Consider the following 19,281-nt stretch of genomic DNA (forward strand, 5'->3'; position numbering starts at 1 on the left):
TGACTGAAATAATTTGTCATAATTTAGGTTCTATCTATGCGTAAAATAAAAATTAATCAAAGCTGTTTACGAAACGTAAAATGGGTTGCCTATGCAGAAATATTCAGGCGTGAACAAATAAAATGAGCAACCTGTATGTCTTAATTTGTACAATCGCTACCGACAAGTGATAAATTCAACTCGTCCTTGATTCGAATCATCTGGCAACGTTGGTGGACTAACTATACATTCTAATAATAAACTAGGAATGGCAATTTGCTGTTTTGCATGCTTGTGGTCGCAAGTCAAAGTGAGAACGTGGCGGACTGAGTGTTTTCTCTCTAGTTGACTGCCATTTATTGAACCCGATGTGAGTGATACGTCTATATTAAAATCCCTCAACTCCAGTTACTAATCCCATCCGATTGGGAAAATATCGTATTGTACTTGTACATAGTGCGGCACTACAGTCAACTCAATTTGGCTTAAGAAGTGAATTGAAAATCATTTAAAGAATTTAAAGAATATTAGTATTTATTTAGTTCCAAAATTTTACAGACTGTGCAGTACCAAAAGCAGCAAGTTGTTATTAAATTATAACACAATTTTGTTACATTTATTTTATATCATATTTTACAAAATCGTATCTCCAAATGCGGTTTTCTTGCACATATTGCACAATATGTTGTTGTGTTGTTGACCTTATACCAGAATTGATAATAATCGCACAGCGGTTAACGCCTTATCTCATTTTGTGTTTATTCTTATTTATAACGACGGTGTAGTACAATTGCTGGGTGCCTATACGAGTACCGTCAAATCCAGTATAGAGATCATTACCTCTATTCTATAGAATATATATTTTAAAAACAATGAATCCTTTAATTAAAATCTGAACTACTGGTTATCTATCTCACCGGTGATAGTATATTAGAGTTAAGGCTGTATGTCCCCAGTATCAAGCCCTATACCAAATACATGCAAACTTTAATGACTTCTCATTCGAACAATGTTGAACTTGAAGCGATGCTGATTTTTTTTTTAGAATAGCCAGTGTATAACTGTATAGCAAAATAATTTTATTATAACAATTAATGTATCAGGTTATTAGAAAAAAAAATATCGAAATTTTGATTACCTTTTTGGGCGTTATAACATATTTTTTTCTAGGGAATTTTATGTCCAATCGATAAATAAATAAAAACACTACTGGAATATAACTTTATAACGAAATCAAAGAATTTTAGAAGATAGGCAATCAACAATACATCCAACCGGCCACAAATAGTATATTATTAACTAAGGTTGTGAAGACAGACATTCTAGACCGAGCGCAAATTAGAACCTGAGACGCGCAGCGTCGAGGGCTCTAAAGCGCGAGGTCTAGAATTGGCTTCACAAACGTGGTTAATATACTATTTTTTCCACTAGTAGCCCATTTGAGGTTTGCGAATTTTCAAAATGTTTTTTCTGAAGTGCATCAATAAAAACGTGTACTCACGTCATTTTAGTAAGCTTTGGAATTTTATTATTTTTTGACAATCCAGAAATGGTCCAGAACTTTTGTTTTAATTTCCTCCATATTTCCCGTTTTTAATAAATTTTTGTGTGAAAAATGTTGTAAAGTGAACCATCATGTACCCCTCCTCATTCCGTCGTACTTACGCGACCGCGACAAATTTGGCTGAAAAAGGTATGGAACTTTTATCGTTAAAGCGACACGGGGAATGGAAATCCTCCAGCATAGCAGAAGGATACAACGACGGCTCGATCTTCAATAAAAAAAAATCGCCGAAATCGTCCAAAGCCTATGGTCCAAAGCTCATCTACGGCAAATCAAGTCAAACCAAATCGGAACCATGATTCAGTTTCAGTCCCGTAAACTTCATTTTCACTCCCATCAACTTCATCAACTTAGTTTCACCAATTTATCCTCAATTTATAATCAATTCAGGGTTTGGAAATCATTCCAGGGCATAATTTAAAAGCAAATTTTCCAAAATGATCGTTTTCAGGTTATGTCTCAGTTTTTCTGACAGTTGTGGACAGTTGTCACATTAGGTGGCCAACTTCACGTTTACATTATTGACCAAGGTTCACAATTTTCCAAATTACAGACCTCTAGACAAGTCGACAATTAGCCATTGTAATGCTACTAGTGGAAAAAAGTGATTTATTACCCTAGAAAGTGTAGTGCGGCTAGAATCGCCCGACAGTGAAATTTTTGTTTCAAGAAATTGAAAATATGAAAGGCTTTGGCTTTAAACACCATTTTTGAATTTATTTAATTTTAGGTAACTTTTTTTTAATATATTTACTTCCTACCGGCAGATAGCGACCACATCCGGAATCAAGGATTTCGGGTAACACTGCATATAAGTAAAACTGTTCTAAGTGAGATACCATTTTTTCATGCCAATCAATTATTCAGTATTGTAGATCACATTCTGTTTCCACAATAAAATATATCTATCTATAGCTACTTTTATATTTTCTTTTCTGGCATTAAAAGGGCATTTCATCTTTATTATAGTCTTCTCCAATTAAACCATTTGGAGACGCCCCCAAATTATTTTTTCTGTCAACAAAAAAACCACATGATTTTACAATCAACCCTATAGATTGTATACATTTTTCTCTTGCCACTTCTTCGTTGTCAGTACCCCATTGGAGTGAATTCAAAACTATTCAAAAAATTGGAATATTCTATTGGATTTTCAGTTTGTCCAAATTTTGGACACAATAAAATTATGTGGTGCAACTAGAGTGATCACCAAAAATGATGACCGTTTAAAATATCTGCTTTAAATTTTCTACTTTTTTTTTTATAATAATTATACACTCTGTGCTAAATTTTTCTACCAAACCACAAATCTTACACTTGTAGATAAAAATGCTTTTGAAACCAAAACGTGTTTCATTAGTTATGTCAACATCAGCAAAAGTGCATGAACAAGTTTTATCCAGAATATTCTTTCAACTGTTCAACAAATGACCTATGTCAACAATTGGACGACAATTCGAACAACTTCGTTATTTGAAAAGCTTTTTTTCTGAAATTTGCTTTAGATATATAGTTAAACATGGCGACTTGATTACAACATTGTTTCTTTTTTTATCGCTCTCGGTTTGACAGATAGGGCCGCCTACTTTTTTTTTAATAGAACACCCTGATTTTTTTGACATTTTCTAAAACAGAATAAAAAACTGCTTTCAGAAATTATCAGCATGTTTATACACTGATACAAAAAATAGAAAAAAAAATCACAAAAAAACATCTTATTATTGTAAAATCACACATAATTTATTGAGACATTTTGTTGATCGATTACAGCACTGCCAAATTGTTTTTTGTGAATTTTTTTCTATTTTTTGTATCGGTAGAAATAAGCATGTTGATAATTTCTGAAATTAGTTTTTTATTCTGCGTTAGAAAATGTCAAAAAAATCTGGGTGTTCCATTAAAAAAAAAGTTGTTGGCCTTGTGTGTCAAACTGAAAGCGATAAAAAAAAGAAAAAATATTGTAATCAGGTTTAATTTTATACCCACACGAAATTTCCAAAACGAAGCTTTTCAAATAGTAGAACTAATAGGACTACCCATTCTTGAAATATTAAATAACGAAGTACAGAAACTACTTACCCAGACTTCACAAACAAAATCCAAAAAGAAAATTTTTGATCAAATCGAGATCTAAACTAGAGCAAAAAATTGGTCGAAACTTGTTTCGACAGAACTTCCCTAGCTCCTGAAGTACTGCAATGAAACATATCCAGCATTTTCGTGTTAGTCTTTTCTTACACAATTTTGTGATGACGTCATCATCATTTTTGCAAGGACATAATTGCTAAAATAGGACTGATTTTGGCAGATCCCGCACATTCGAAGAAAATAAAGGGTGGGTGGGCGGGGCCAATACTTGCCAAGATAAGACTGATTTTGCCAAAAGATATACGTTCTACCCTTCATTTTCTTGGAGAGTAGGTCATTTGCCAATATCAGTCTTATCTTAGCAGGGACTAGCCCCGCCCACCCACCCGCACTTTTCTTAGAGGTTATGTAATTTGCCAATATTAGTCTTATGAGTGGCCCCGCCCACCCACCCTTACTTTTCCTAGAGGATGTCATTTGCGAAAATCAGTTTTATCTTAGCAGATACTAATCCCGCCCACCCGCCCTCTACTTTCTTAGAAGGATCTCATTAGCCAAAATCAGTCTTATCTTAGCAGGTATTAGCTCTCTAAGAAAATAAAAGGCGGGTGGGTGGAGCTAGTACTAGCCAAGATAAGACTGATTTTGGCAGATGACATACCTTTTAAGAAAATAGAGGGCGGGCGGGTGGGGCTAATAATTGCTAAAATAAGACTGATTTTGGCAGAGGCCATACATTCGAAGACAATAAAGGGTGGGTGGGCGGGGCCAAAACTAGTACAGTCTAATACTAAAAATAATGGTATTGTATTCCAAAATTCTGGGAAAATGGAGTTTGCCGTTTCTGATTTAATTAATAAAATAAATTGATTCATTCATTAATTTTTTTGAGCCACCTGTATAACCCAATGTAAAAAATATGAATGCAGTGATAAATCACAAGTAAAAACTCATATTTTGCACATTCAAGGTAGAATTGATTTTTTGGGGGAATGAAGAGATATATTTTGATTAACAATTTACTATGCTTACAATAACTTTAAAACGTCTGCAACATTTTAGAGCATTCAGTTTTGCAATTCTTGATTTACTTAATAAAATAAATTGAGTGATTCAGCAATTTTTACTTCCCGATCGTAAGCAAAGGAAGTATTGTAATCGAGTCCGTCGGCCGACTCTCTACTTTTACGTTTTCTCGATCTTTCATGACCCCTAGAAGACGAAGAAATGGGTCTCCCATTTCCGTCTGTCTGTCCGTCTGTCCGTCTGTCTGCCGTCCCGGATTTTTATTAGACAGATAATCTCCGAAAGTACTGGACCGATTGTTGTGAAATTTTGTACTTATATTAGCAATATCATGTAGTTGGTAAAACGCTAACCAAAATTTGTCTAATCATCCCCACCACTAATGCGATGACGTCACTTCAAAATTGTACATAGTAAATGAGTCTTAAATTGTATAAAATAACATAGTCCTACACATGTAGTTTACGACTCCGAATTCAGTTTTTACCCGAAACGTCCAGATTTTTGGAAAAAAATCAAAATTATAAAACAACATTTTGCAATTTAATTTTGAATCTGCTAACCCGAATGTTTTGAAATGTTGCAGATGTTTTAAGGCTATAAAGAGCATCATAAATCTTTAGTCAAAATATATTTGGTTATCCCCTCCAAAAACTTGATGACGTCAGCTCAAAAGTTTGCCGAATAAATCCTATCTAAAATGTACAAAATATGATGCGTCTGTACTTGTGATATATCACTCCATTCATATTTTTTGGATTTGCATATACAGGGTGACTCAAAAAAATTAATGAATGCTCAAATTTTATTTTACTGATTTACTCAGGAACTACAAAACCGAATGCTTTGAAATCTTGAAAATGTGTTAAAATTATCATAAGCATGGTATATTTTTGATCAAAATGTATTTGGTCGTCCCTCCTAAAAAATTTATGACGTCACCACAAAATTTTGCTGAATAAATCCTATCTAAAATGTACAAAATATGGTGAGTCTCTTCTTGTGATTTATCATTCCATTCAAATTTTTTCGATTTGCATATACAGGGTGACTGAAAAAAATTAATGAATGCGTCAATTTATTTTATTGATTTAATCAGGAATTACAGAATCGAATGCTTTGAAATCTTGGAGATGTTTTAAAGTTACCATAAGCATGGTAAATTTTTTATCAAAATTTATTTGCTCATCCCCCCCTAAAAAAATTGATGACGTCACCCTAAAATTTGGTGAATAAATCCTATCTAAAATGTGAAAAATATGATGAGTCTGCACTTGTGATTTATCATTCCATTCATATTTTTTCGATTTGCATATATAGGGTGACTGAAAAAAATTAATGAATGCGTCAATTTATTTTATTGATTTAATCAGGAATTACAGAACCGAATCCTCTGAAATCTTGGAGATGTTTTAAAGTTATCATGAGCATGGTAATTTTTTTATCAAAATGTATTTGCTCTTCCCCCCTAAAAAATTGATAACGTCACTCCAAAATTTTGCTGAATAAATCCTATCTAAAATGCAAAAAATATGATGAGTTTGTACTTGTGATTTATCATTCCATTCATATTTTTTAGATTTTCTTAAGAGGTGGCTCAAAAAAATTAATGAAGTCAATTTATTTTATTGATTAAATTAAAGGCAACACTTATTATTAGTATTACACCCCAACCAACCCAATTTGGTAGACACAAAATTTGTTAAAGGAAAAACTCGGTTGAAACATAAGGGTAGCACGCTTATTTACATCGACTTTCACATTACAGACCTGCATTTGTTTTATGCGCTCACTTGGTTCCGCGAATGTGGAATAGACATGTTTATAATCAACCAATTGTGAATTTCACCGTCAAGAATTAAAATAAAACCCAATGTTTTATATAATAAGGGGAAGTCGAAGCAATAAAACCGATGGTCGTTTTGTTTACAGTTTCTCTGTTTGACTCTCACGTATGCTGTTACGCTTGTCATCTTAAATTAAGAATGCTTATACATACACGATTTTCAGTTCCCTCTCATATTACACGCCGGCGCCGTATACGTGAGTAAATTGTTTCGTTATTTTATTGATTATAACAAATCAATATTCAAAACGACCCAATTCGTTTTCCCGAAAATTTGGGAATACAATAATTTTATTCTTAGTATTACACTACATCTATCCCAACTGATATACGTGTCCTTGCAAAAATGTTGATGACGTCATCGCAATTTTTTTTTAAATTCCCACTACAAAAATGTAATGAGAAAAAAAACACAATAGGCATGCAGTCGTCAAGTTTCCGACAGCGAGGGAAGTACTGTCTAAACTCTTTAGACCAATTTTTTTCATTTATTACGACAGTAAATTAGCTTAAACCACATATCAAAAATTTCTCTTTCAAGGGACTATCACTTTATGCTAAAAAAAAATAGGAGGTGCTATTTAAAAAAAATATGGATGACGCCATACATCTGTCAAATATAGCTCAAAAATGTTGAAATTAATGTTACAAAATGGCAATTTTTATATACCCAGCGTAAGCTGAGAAATACTGTTTTCTTTCGTAGTAGATAAAATATTTTAGTTCAGTACTCTGCTCTACCTGCACGCCGAGAAATACCCTTTCTCAGCTGACAATAGGAGTAATAAAACTATTGCGAACGAAGCGAACAATTTTAACCCTTAGAGATGAGTGGCAGCTGTCATAACGTGGTAGCATGGGTTGTTTTACAAGTTGCATATTTCCCAGAGATGAAATTTACTCGGGTGCCGTACAGCCTTAATTGCCAAGCTGTTATTTACTACTAAATATCTTCCAAGGTTAAAACACATAACAGTAAATTTCTGTCAAAGTTAATTTTTGAAGTTTTTCTATGCTAAATTTTTAAAAACGGATAGACAAATCGAGGTTGACTAACTTCTTCAATAATTATTATATTATTAACAAACACATCTGCATCTTGTGCCAAATTTTGTTCTGTTTTGTTTTCAAGGGTTTTGTTCTTATTTTTTTTAGTTAAACATTTAGCCTTCACTAGTGGCTGCATCTTCATAAATGGAACAAATCGAGGTTAGTATTTTTTCACATATAACTATCTAATGAATTAGGGACTATCTTTTAAGTGTTTAAAATTTTTTGAAATAGTTATTTTAACTTAGTTAGCTTCTAATTGTTCTAAACAGATAGAAAATGGTTAGACGATATATAACTTAGTAGTTACTTTACTGCGATTGTTTTTCAAAGCAGGTGTTCGTTGATTTGGTTCCAGAGATTTAAAAAGAGGTCCGGCACAACTGACAAAGGCAAAGAATACGAAGATGTGGTTGTCGCCAGTGTTGTACTAAATTTAGTAAACGACCAAAAACTAACAAACTTTCACATTTCATCAAATGATGCAGATTTCGGTGCTTTTGATGATATAGTGATAAAACTTGAACCGGATGAGGGAAACGAAGTACACGTAAAAGCGGTGCAGTTGAAGCACACCGCGACGAAAACTTTATCCACAAAAAATCTAGGTTCAAAAAATGGAGACTTTAGCATAAATAGATATTACAAAAGTTTTGAAGAAATTAAGAAACACGCAGATCAATTTATATTGTTTACCAACCGATCGTTTAAGTGTACGCACAATGCAAAATTTGAATTGGAAGAAGAAGGGTTTTTTGTTAAACCCGTTAAAGCAAAACCGTCCTCAGAACTTTCAGAGAAATTAAATTGTACGTATCAATTTGAAATAGTAGAAGAAAATTGGAATGTAGAAATGCTGCCCAAAATTCGAGAATATCAAAGGTTCTTTGCTAAATTCTACCTTTACGCCGACCAAGACGATGTTGAAAATATGAAAAAAACGACAGCTGAGAAATTCACCAAAACATATTCTTCGAGGGAGGAAATCTTCGACAGATTCCTCAAAACAATATCTGAGTGGAACATCCAAGATGGAAATAAAGAAAAGCTTAGTAAATGGTGGACGCAACGTGTGCTTACGCTACAGCTTCTGTTTTCTCAAATTGAGCCTTTATCCTTTGGTGCAGTTAATGACAACATGAAGATATTTCGAGAGGCGACTGCCTCGTTCGCTATCACACTTTTGGAAAAAAAATCATGCGAAATTGTTAAACAACTGTGGGGTGATGTTGGAAAAGAAAAAAACATTGACCTCAAAGAACTGAACATAGTGAGGAAGAGGTATCTGCCTAATATCAGACACATTACTGATAGTAATATCGGCAGTATAGATCCAAAGGTTTTCACGCAACTGCTATGGTTGATGGATATGTGTCCATTAATATTAAGGGAATGTGAAAACGTGGAAAAAGCAATCCAGTTATGTCCCAACAAAAAGTTCATCTTGGTTGGCGAAGGTAAATTTGAGGAGTGGATGAAAAAGTACTCAGTGTTCCAACATCTATCAAACTTGAATAAAGACTACAAACTGCGCGACAAAATATTGCAGAATTTCACTGTATCAGTCCAAGGAAAGGAAGCACTTGATCTTGTGACGGCTATTGGAAGTGATGAAAATTTTTTAGATAATCTTACAACTGACAATTTAGTGGAAATGCTAAACGGTCCATGTCGTATAGGCGGAGAAAAAGAATCACTACCTGAACCTTATATCGAACGCTACCTCTCGCGAAATGTTGTAAATATCACATATTTAGAAAAAGTCCACGAAAACACAATTGTTGTTTTAAATTGTGCTAATAACTTTGATAAAGTAAAAGACATTCTGGATAAATGTAAATTAATTGAGATTAATAACTTTCTACAGGAAGAAAATCAAAATGTTGAATATCTAACAAATAATGAAGTTCCTATATTTAAATCTAGTGTGTATAGATATACAGGTGAATTATTTAACGTTAGTAAATCGAGCTTCGTTGGTAACAACGAAAACATGTTTAAACTTGATGAATCAAAATTTACTAAAACTGTATTCGTAGGTAACCGTCATTATAGTGACTCTGAACTTCAACAAATTTGCAACGAAAACAAAGAAATAAAACAGTTTCACTATTTTCAAGTTTTGAATGATGGAAATTTAGAGTGGATCAAAGGCAAGGGTGATGTTAGTGATGTCGAAGCTTATAAATTGTCGGAGAAATATTCTATGGAAGAAAACGCGTTGTGGTCTTCTCGGTTAGATGATAACATCAATCTCATCACTGGCGATCCGGGAATGGGTAAATCTGAGCTAATGAAGAGTCTTAAAAATAAATGTCCCCCGAAATATTGGACAGTCATAATTAGTCCCAAAGATGTTAATTTATTTTTTCACAACACCAGTTTTCCAAAAACCGCAAATTATACAGATTTATTTGAAAAGTTTATCGCGAACGAAAAATATCGATCGCTCAGTAAACTCGATCGCGATTTTTTCGAAATGTGCGTCAAAAAAAACGACGTTATTTACGTGTGGGATGCGCTCGACGAAATTTTAAGCAAAAATTTTGATATCGTTTTGAATATAATCCTCGATCTCTCAAAAAAAAAATTGCGTCAGTGGGTTACCAGCAGACGACATTTAAAATCATTTTTAGAAAAAAAATTCAGTTTGCCACCACTTAGTCTAAACCAATTTGGCGAACAAGAGCAACAAGAATACATTAGAAAACGTCTAAAATCTTTTATTTCTGCAGACGAAATTGAAATCACGCTCGAAAAAATCAAATCGTCTTTTGCGATTGTTGAACACATAGACATTCTGGGTATCCCACTCCAAATATTCATGCTCACCGAACTGTTCCGTGAAAATAGCGACAAATATTTGACACTTATGGACAACACATTCCTGTTGACCGATCTGTACGATTATTTTATTGACGCCAAATTTAATAACTTTTACAAAGACAAAATCGGATTTGATTTTGAAAATCCCCAAGTGGAAAATATAATTCGTGGAGAAAAACGAAAAGCTTTAGATTTATATGAAATTGTGTCCTTTAAAGTAATATTTCCTGAAGAAATTTTGCACCGATTAAATATTGACTGCGAAAAATGTATAGAACAAATTTTAGAAAGTTATGCAGGTCTCGGTCTTGTAAATGAATTCCAAAATAATGTTCCGCATTTTCTTCACAGCTCATTCGCCGAATTTCTCGTCGCTATATATTTTTCAAAAAAAACTAAAAACGTTAAAGACCTAATTGCCGACATACTGTTCGAGGCAAAGTATAATAACGTCCGTTTCTTTTTTGACATGCTGTTGGCCAAAAATTCCAAAGCTCACATTGCCGTTTTATACAAAAATTATGAACTACTTAAAACGTACGACGACGAAATTTTGTCACGCAAAGACGAAGGTGGCAGAAGCGTGTTACATTTGATTTCGTCATGGGGGAAAAGACATCCGCGTGTAAAAGTAATGTATGCAGAAGGGGAATACAACGTGTACGAAGATGGCAATTTCGATAAAAAAGCGGAAAGCAAAATATATTTAGAAGCGATGACGTATTTGCAAGGGAAGAACGACGTTAGCGCACGTGACATATTGTTAGATGCGACGCCTTTGTTTTATGCTAGAAAAAGTGAGAGGTTAGGGGCGGAAATACAACTACTTCAAACAAAAAAAGTTGAATTGAAACAAACATGCGCCCACGAAGAAATAATGAACATTATTTATTATTCTGCTTTGCTCGGTTACGACAACGTGTGCAAACTCTTCACAGTTGAAGAATTAAATAAGTTTTGGTGCGAAATGAAATTTGTTACTGCAGAATATGCTAAAACACCTCTGTTGTTGGCCTGTGAACTTGGTAATTTAAAAATCGTTGAATATTTTGTAAAATCTGGCATCGAGGTCAATCGTGCTAATAAAAACGGGGCGACACCACTTTACGTAGCTTCCAAAAACGGCTACGAAAATGTTGTCGAATACTTGACGACAGTCGGCGCTGAAATTAATCTAGCTCTTACTGACGGCTGGACACCAGTTCACGGAGCTTGCAAAAACGGCCACAAGAAAGTTGTTGAGTATTTGGCGAAAGCCGGCGCCGAAATCAATAGCTCTAATAAAAACGGCGCGACACCACTTTTCATAGCTTCCCAAAACGGTCATGAAAAAGTTGTCGAATACTTAACGACACTCGATGCCGAAATCAATCGTGCCACTGATAACTGTTGGACACCAATTCACGTCGCTTCCCTCCACGGCCACGAAAAGGTTGTCGAATACTTGGCGAAAGCCGGCGCCGAGGTCAATCGCCCTCTTTCTGAAGGCTGGACATCACTTTATTTGGCTGCCCAAAATGGCCACAAAAAAGTTGTCAACTATTTGACGACAGTCGGCGCCGAAGTCAATCGTGGTAGTAATAAGGGTACGACACCACTTTATATAGCTTCCCAAAAGGGTCACGAAAAGGTTGTCGAATACTTGGCAACAGCCGGCGCCGAAATCAACCGTGCCACTAATAACGGTTGGACACCTCTTCACATAGCTTCCCAAAACGGCCACGAAAAGGTTGTTGAGTATTTGACAACAATCGGAGCAGAAGTCAATCGTGCTACTAATAGCGGTTTGACACCACTCTATCTAGCGTCCCACAACGGCCATCACAAAATTGTTGAATATTTGGTGACAATCGGCGCCGAAGTTAATCGTGCCATTAATAACGGCACGACACCACTTTACATAGCTTCTCAAAAGGGCCACAAGAAGGTTGTCGAATACTTGGCAACAACCGGCGCCGAAATCAATCACGCTAATAAAAACGGTGCGACACCACTTTACATAGCTTCCGAAAACGGTCATGAAGACATTGTCAGATACTTGACAACAGTCGACGCCAAAATCAATCATGCTACTAACGACGGTGCCACACCACTATTCATAGCGTCCCAACATGGCCACGACAAAATTGTCGAATATTTGGCGGCAGTCGGCACCGAAGTCAATCGTGGCATTAATGACGGCACTACACCACTTTACATAGCTTCCCATATCGGCCACGAAAAAATCGTCAAATCCTTGATTGCCTTCGGTGCCGAAGTCAACCGTCCTAACAAGAACGATACGACACCTCTTTACATAGCTTCCCAAAATGGCCACGAACATATTGTCAAATACTTAACGACACTCGGCGCCGAAATCAATCGCTCTGATAATGAAGGTTTCACACCACTTCACATAGCTGCCGAACATGGCCACAACAAAGTTGTCGAATACTTAGTAACAGTCGGCGCCGAAGTCAATCGCGCTACTAATGACGGTTGGACACCACTTCACATTGCGTCCCAAAACGGACACAAAAAAGTCGTCCAATACTTGGCGAGCGTCGGCGCCGAGGTCAATCGTGCCGCCAAGAACGGTACGACGCCACTTTACATGGCGTCGCAAAACGGCCACGAAGACGTTGTCCAATACTTGGTGACAGTCGGCGCCGAAATTAATCGCTGTGTTAGTGGCGGTTGGACACCACTTCACATAGCTTCCGCGGATGGCCACGAAAAAATTGTCGAATACTTGGCGACAGTTGGCGCCGATGTCAATAGTGCTACCGATGACGGTTGGACACCACTTAACGTAGCTTCCCAAGACGGGCACATAAAAGTTGTCGAATACTTGGTGACAGTCGGGGCCGACATCCATCGCAATCAGAATGACGGGTGGACACCACTTCACATAGCCTGTCAAAACGGCCACGATAAAGTTGTCGAATACTTGGTAACAGTCGGGGCCGAAATCAATCGTGCCACTAAGGACGGTACGACACCACTTATAGCGGCTTCCCGACACAACCACGATAATATTGTGGCTTTCTTGACATGTGCGCAAACAACTCTATAGGAGTAAAATGTAAGGTTATAACATTTACCCGTAAATCTAACTTTATTGTATTTCCATATACTTTGAATAATGTTACTCTCGAACGCGTTTCTGAAATCAACGACTTGGGTGTAATCTTACGGTTTGCTAGTCATTTTGATTTTGTTCTGAATAAGTCATTTCGAACTTGTGGCTTTATCAAACGTCAGTCTATTGATTTTTGGAATATTAGTGTACACAAATTGTTTGTAACTTTAGTTAGACCGATTTATTCTTGAATATTGTTTTGTTATTTGGTTCCCATTTTATAAAACCTACGTTGATCGTCTTGAAAGAGTACCACGTAAGTTTGTCAATTATCTACTTTTTAAAATGAGAAAATAAGGATAACTACAGCTATGACCAAAGGCTTGTACTTGTAAACCTGAAACTACTGGAGAGTAGAAAACAAAAGGCTGAAATTCGTTTGAGTTATAAGTTGTTCCAGAATTGCATTGACTGCCTTGGCATAGTTACGTTGTTTGATATTAGAGTACCTGGATTAGGTTCTCGTTGCTCTGAAACTTTTATACCTAGATTTCATCGTACCAATTGTACGTTTCATCCACATATGGATAATATAGTTAGATCTATAAACAAAATTTCAAATAATCTGGATTTTTTTTATGTAACTTTATCTTCTTAAGCAGCTACCTGAAAAATCTTTAAGTTGTATGGATTAGTTCGTTTTAGTTTTTATGTACTTCTTTTTTGTAATTACTTTGCACAGTTTAGTTCTATTTTCGATGTCATCTTATGGATCTTGTATCTTTTTCGACATTTATATTAAAAGTACAAATACTACAACTCTGGAAATTAATCATTCCTATATTAGTAACAATAGTGCTAGATATATTAGTAACGTTGTCTGTGACAATCCACTGATTGAACAGTACTTGTCGTCAGGGGCGGACTGGCACTTTGAAAGTGGCCCGGGCAAAAGATTTAACCGGCCCTGGAGGCGACCCTCATTTACTACTTATAGTAAATTTTGTCTGTGATATTTTGTAAAATCAACAATTTTACATTTATGTATTAATTAATAAGGTTAAAATAACTAATTTTATTTAGAAATACGCTCAGGAAGTAAAAAGTTGTAGCAATTTTATTATTTATATTCATTATACCTATATTATACAGATTATTTTAATAATTTGGCCATAACGGCACTTTGACCCGACAGTGTATCTATAACAATATTACAGTCAATGACATCTAACATGATACTTTCAACAAACATCATTGTAAATGCTTCCAAATGATCATCCGTCAAACTATGTCGTAATCTGTTTTTGACAATTTTAAGCTTCGAAAAACTCCTTTCACAACCAGCAGACGAAATAGATAGAGTTAACAAAAATTTATACACAAGAAAAAGATTTTCATAAGCACTTGAATAAAGATTGTGTTTCATTAAAAATGTATAACAATACAAAGCACACTGTTTGCAGGATTTGCAGGATTTTTGGTTACCACAATCGTCACTAAAAGTTGACTCTTCGGATACTGTTTGTTTTAATTGATCCCATTTTGCAGCAAAATCTAAAAGTTCTTCTCGTATTTGAGACGGAGTAATTTCGGTATTAAATTTTATTAAAATATTGCATAGTGGAACAAATAAATCTGAATTTAAAGTTTCAGAACTTATATTGTTGAATTGTCGGGGATTAAATACAGCAAGCATAGTATAAATTTTTTCGTTTTTAGTAAATCTTGTACTAAAACTTTGCGCAATAACGTCCATAACTACATTGTATACATCAATTTTATATTTTTCATAGGGGTTATCAATACAATAGTCTGAAGTTTTTCCACCCGACAACATTTTTTTTTACGAATTCGCAGAATATCTAACTGCGAATTGATTATTACCGTAGACGCGTCGTTTTCTTTTCCCAATTCATTATTTGCCCATTCTACAAATTTATCTGTTGTTGACTTTAAATGATCAAAATCTCTGGATATTGCAGTTAAAGAATTTTTTGTTCCAGTAATCATTGTTTGCGCTGTAATTAGGTCTAGTCCAGATGTTTGTAAATATTTTGATGTAGGTGAAGTATCCTGAAAAATTCTCAAATACATATTGGCGGTTAAAATGGTTTCATATTTTGAAAGTGAATTTAAGTAGGAAGTTGCTTTATATCGTGTGTCAGAATTTAAAATTTCTGATTTTGATATACCTTCAAGAACCTCTATAATTGTAACAAAAAGGGCATTACTTGTGTAACCATAACTTCCAAAAATTTTTAACACTGCAATAAATTTAGAATTCCATCTTGTTTCTTCTATTGTACTTAAAACTTTTCGAGAAGACTCTTTCCAAATGTCCATTCTAGTGTGAGATTCTTTAAAGAAAACAGCAATACCATTTAACAAACCAAATAAAGATGTACACTGATGTGGTTTTTGTGTAATATCTGTTATTACTAAGTTTAAAATATGAGCATAGCACCAGAAATGTATGTGTTCAGGATTAGAAGTAGCCATCCAAGAACTAAAAGCATTATATTGCCCTTGCATATTTGCAGCACCATCGGTGCTACTACCTACACAATATTTTAAATTGATATTATTGTCGGCCAACACTTTTGCTATTAACTCATAAAGAGCTTGGCCTTTTGTAGAACTTGTACTTTTTAATGCAAGCAATGTTTCATGCACAGATTCATCATCTACATATCTAATAATAATAGAAGTTTGATTTGTAACTGTACTGTCTTGTGTTGTATCAATTTGAATTGAATACATTCCGATATTGGTAATTTTTTCTGAAATCTTACGCGTTATTAAATTTTTGATAATATTTACAATGGAATTTATAGTTGTTTTGGACAAAAAAGACACAATATTACCCCTACCTTTCTTGCCACGTGTATATTGCTTTTGCTTTTCTAAAATAACACGATTAATATGTGAATTTAATAAGGGGTCAAATTTTTTTAGCAGTAAAATAAGTTCCAAAAAGTTACCATGATTAATTTTTGAATTGGCCAAAGAAAGAATATCCTGATTTCTGTGACCTCTGTAGGCAATACCACATTTACCAATTACTTTTATTACTTCTATAATTCGCATTAAAATATCTCTTCTCTTCTGAACTTGACTTAAACGAATATTTTCTTGTTTTGGTACGTAAGACAGTATATTTAATTTTTTCAATAGCATCAAATATGCTTCAGCAGAATTTTTGTCACTTTGACTTTTTTCATGCTCATCCACTCTACTGTAAATATGTTTAGGATGAATACTTTTTACACCACTTTTAAATATACTAGATTCTTTGCTGTAAACCATACAAACTGTACAAAATAAAGTTTTTGAGTGTTCATTATAAGTTAACCAAGTACGCCGCACCCCACTTTTCCTGCGAAAGAGTGTAATCGGATTGAATGGTAAATCTTTTACATCACATGGTTGAATTGGATGAAATTTAAAAAAGCTATCAATGTCACTTGTTGCTGGGATAGAAAAAAATTTATTGCTTTCGACGGGTGGCAGAAACTCTTGTTCTGATACTTTTTGTTGTGAAGAAACATCTTCCAGAATCGTTGAAGTGGTAGGTTGCTTCAATCCAAGTTGCACCGCTTCAACAGGTTCAATAGGAGTAGTGCTTGTAGATTGTGCAGGTTGACTGTCACTTTCAACATTTTCTTTACGCAATTTAATAAATGAAGACAAGGGCTTGTAAAACTTGGCTTGTTCATCCAAAGCTTTTTTTTTCTTTTCGCGTAATTTTTCCGCACCGCCTTTGACCACTTTTCTTTTAACACCCTTCCCACTTGTGCTTGGTTTGTCCATTTCGACAAACTAAATAGTTTTGAAAAAGCCATAATGCAAATACTATTTTTACAGATAAAAAAAAAGTAATTTACCTTACAGTGATGATTATAAATTGTCACTTAATGGAAACCTCACGATCTACGTACACCCGCAATGGTTAAGCAGAGACATAAGACTGATTCTTAGAGAAAGATAAGTTTTCGATTAGGCCGATTGTATATTTTGTTAAGCATTAATTAAAAGAGTGTGAAAATAGTACGTGCTTAATTACCTAAACGTGCTTTTTGCATTTCATGCTTTGTTAATGTTATTTAAACTCGATACATATCACGGTGTATCATATTTCGTCGGCGGTGCCGCCAACATTGTTAAACAAAATTTAAAAGTTTGACTTTGAGAAATTATTATTATTGTCTATTCAGCGTAACCGGCCTACCGGCCCATCAGTTCGACGGCCCATCGAGCGAATGCCCGGTAGCCCGCCTGGCCAGTCAGCCCCTGCTTGTCGTTGTATGTATTTATTCGTTTCTAAAAATAACTATATCAATATAGACCATAATTTTTACAAGGAATAATAATATAAGCGACAGACAAAAAGAGAAGAGTTATTAATAACAATACATTTACAATAACAGACAAAATCAAGTTTTATAAAAAACTACTTGTGTTTTCTCTATTATTACTTAAATACGCAGAACACGAACATGGTACCGTTTAGTATTGAGTACATATTTACTGATCCGATTATTAAAAAAACTGAGAAGAAGAAAATTCCAAAAACACACAACAACCAAGTAAAGGAAAACTTGTTCAAGGTAAATAAATTTTTTATATTAAAAAATAATAATAAGTATATTGCAGAATCAGTGATGGTACTACAAACTACTGACTTTTACGAAATGCAACACAAATAAGTAAAAAACGTTCGTACAGAGTATTAAATACTCCAATATCAAGGATTATTTTCAATGTTCGTTTGTTGTTGTAGTGATGCCTTCCTGAGACATGTAAGTAAACTCCTAAAACCTGAACAAGTAGTTAGCACCCTCAAAAATTTTTAAGCAATCAGCCATGTTTCTCATTTTTCTTCTGAAGAAATCGACTTGTTCCGATGAATTGTGGAAGAATATTACAATATTAACAGAAAGTGGACGTTTGGTTATGTGTTTAGGATGGGCTTGGAAAACTTATTGACGAAGAGTTTGGAAACATCGGCAAGATGATAAACAGAGATTTCTAGAAGACAGATTTAATGTTTTTCCCTGACGACTTTCCAACGTAGTTGTCTTCGTGGAGCATGAAAAAATGACAAATTTTTGTAAAAATTGACACAGGTATATTTTTTTATATTCAAAAGCAGTAAGTCTATGTCTAAAAATCGATCAACAATTACGATTTTATTCTGAATTAAGTATAATTTGTATAACCACAGTACTTTGTAAATATTAAACATCAATGTATTAATAAATTTCTGTTTGCAGGACTCGAAGACACACCAAAAGTCAAAACGCTTCATCAATCCATTCCCCAAATCAAATATGTAAATAGATGGATTCAATAAACATGTCAAATATACAGTGTGTTTTTGAAATACATGTACAAACAAATCTAAGCTGTGTAGTGAGCCCAAGAGATCTGAAACGTTTCCTTCTATAATTGATCATTGGCGGTGTTTGTATTCCACGTAACCCGGCAGTGGAGATTTAAAAAAGTCACTTCGTGGATGTTGAAAGTGTTTACAACATAATCCCTGATTCTAACGTCATAATTGCAGGCGACTTTAATTTACTCATGTATCAAGCCAATAAGGTCCCCAACAGCAGAGGTATATTTTTAGATATAATATTTTCCAATTTTTGTGACCTGGAAGTCAACACTGTGATTGATTTACACTATACTCCTTACTCATGGTTGATTACTGGCTCAATTGGAGATACTTTAAGTATAGAAGTTTTTGATCTTGCTAAGGGCAGTTATATTCTCATTAACAAGTTTTTTGCATCTGTTTCTTGGGATATTTATTTCCGTGATTTGAACCTTGATGACAGG

At 34.6% G+C, this 19,281-nt stretch overlaps 1 protein-coding gene across 1 annotated transcript; it reads left to right on the forward strand.

Annotated features, from left to right (window-relative positions):
• The first annotated feature begins 266 nt into the window (after nt 1-266).
• LOC135123433 (uncharacterized) lies at nt 267-18,807 on the forward strand. Its single transcript, XM_064048070.1, has 6 exons — nt 267-349; nt 7,659-7,712; nt 7,912-18,047; nt 18,094-18,239; nt 18,295-18,566; nt 18,714-18,807. The coding sequence occupies exons 2-3, from the start codon at nt 7,698-7,700 to the stop codon at nt 13,432-13,434; spliced, it is 5,538 nt and encodes a 1,845-aa protein (XP_063904140.1). The 5' UTR covers nt 267-349; nt 7,659-7,697; the 3' UTR covers nt 13,435-18,047; nt 18,094-18,239; nt 18,295-18,566; nt 18,714-18,807.
• Nucleotides 18,808-19,281: the final 474 nt, after the last annotated feature.

The sequence above is a fragment of the Zophobas morio genome, unplaced genomic scaffold, assembly GCF_036711695.1.
Source record: "Zophobas morio isolate AGI-343-1 ecotype UQ-CSIRO unplaced genomic scaffold, CSIRO_AGI_Zmor_V1 ptg000006l, whole genome shotgun sequence".
NCBI classification, from domain to species: Eukaryota; Metazoa; Arthropoda; class Insecta; order Coleoptera; family Tenebrionidae; genus Zophobas; species Zophobas morio.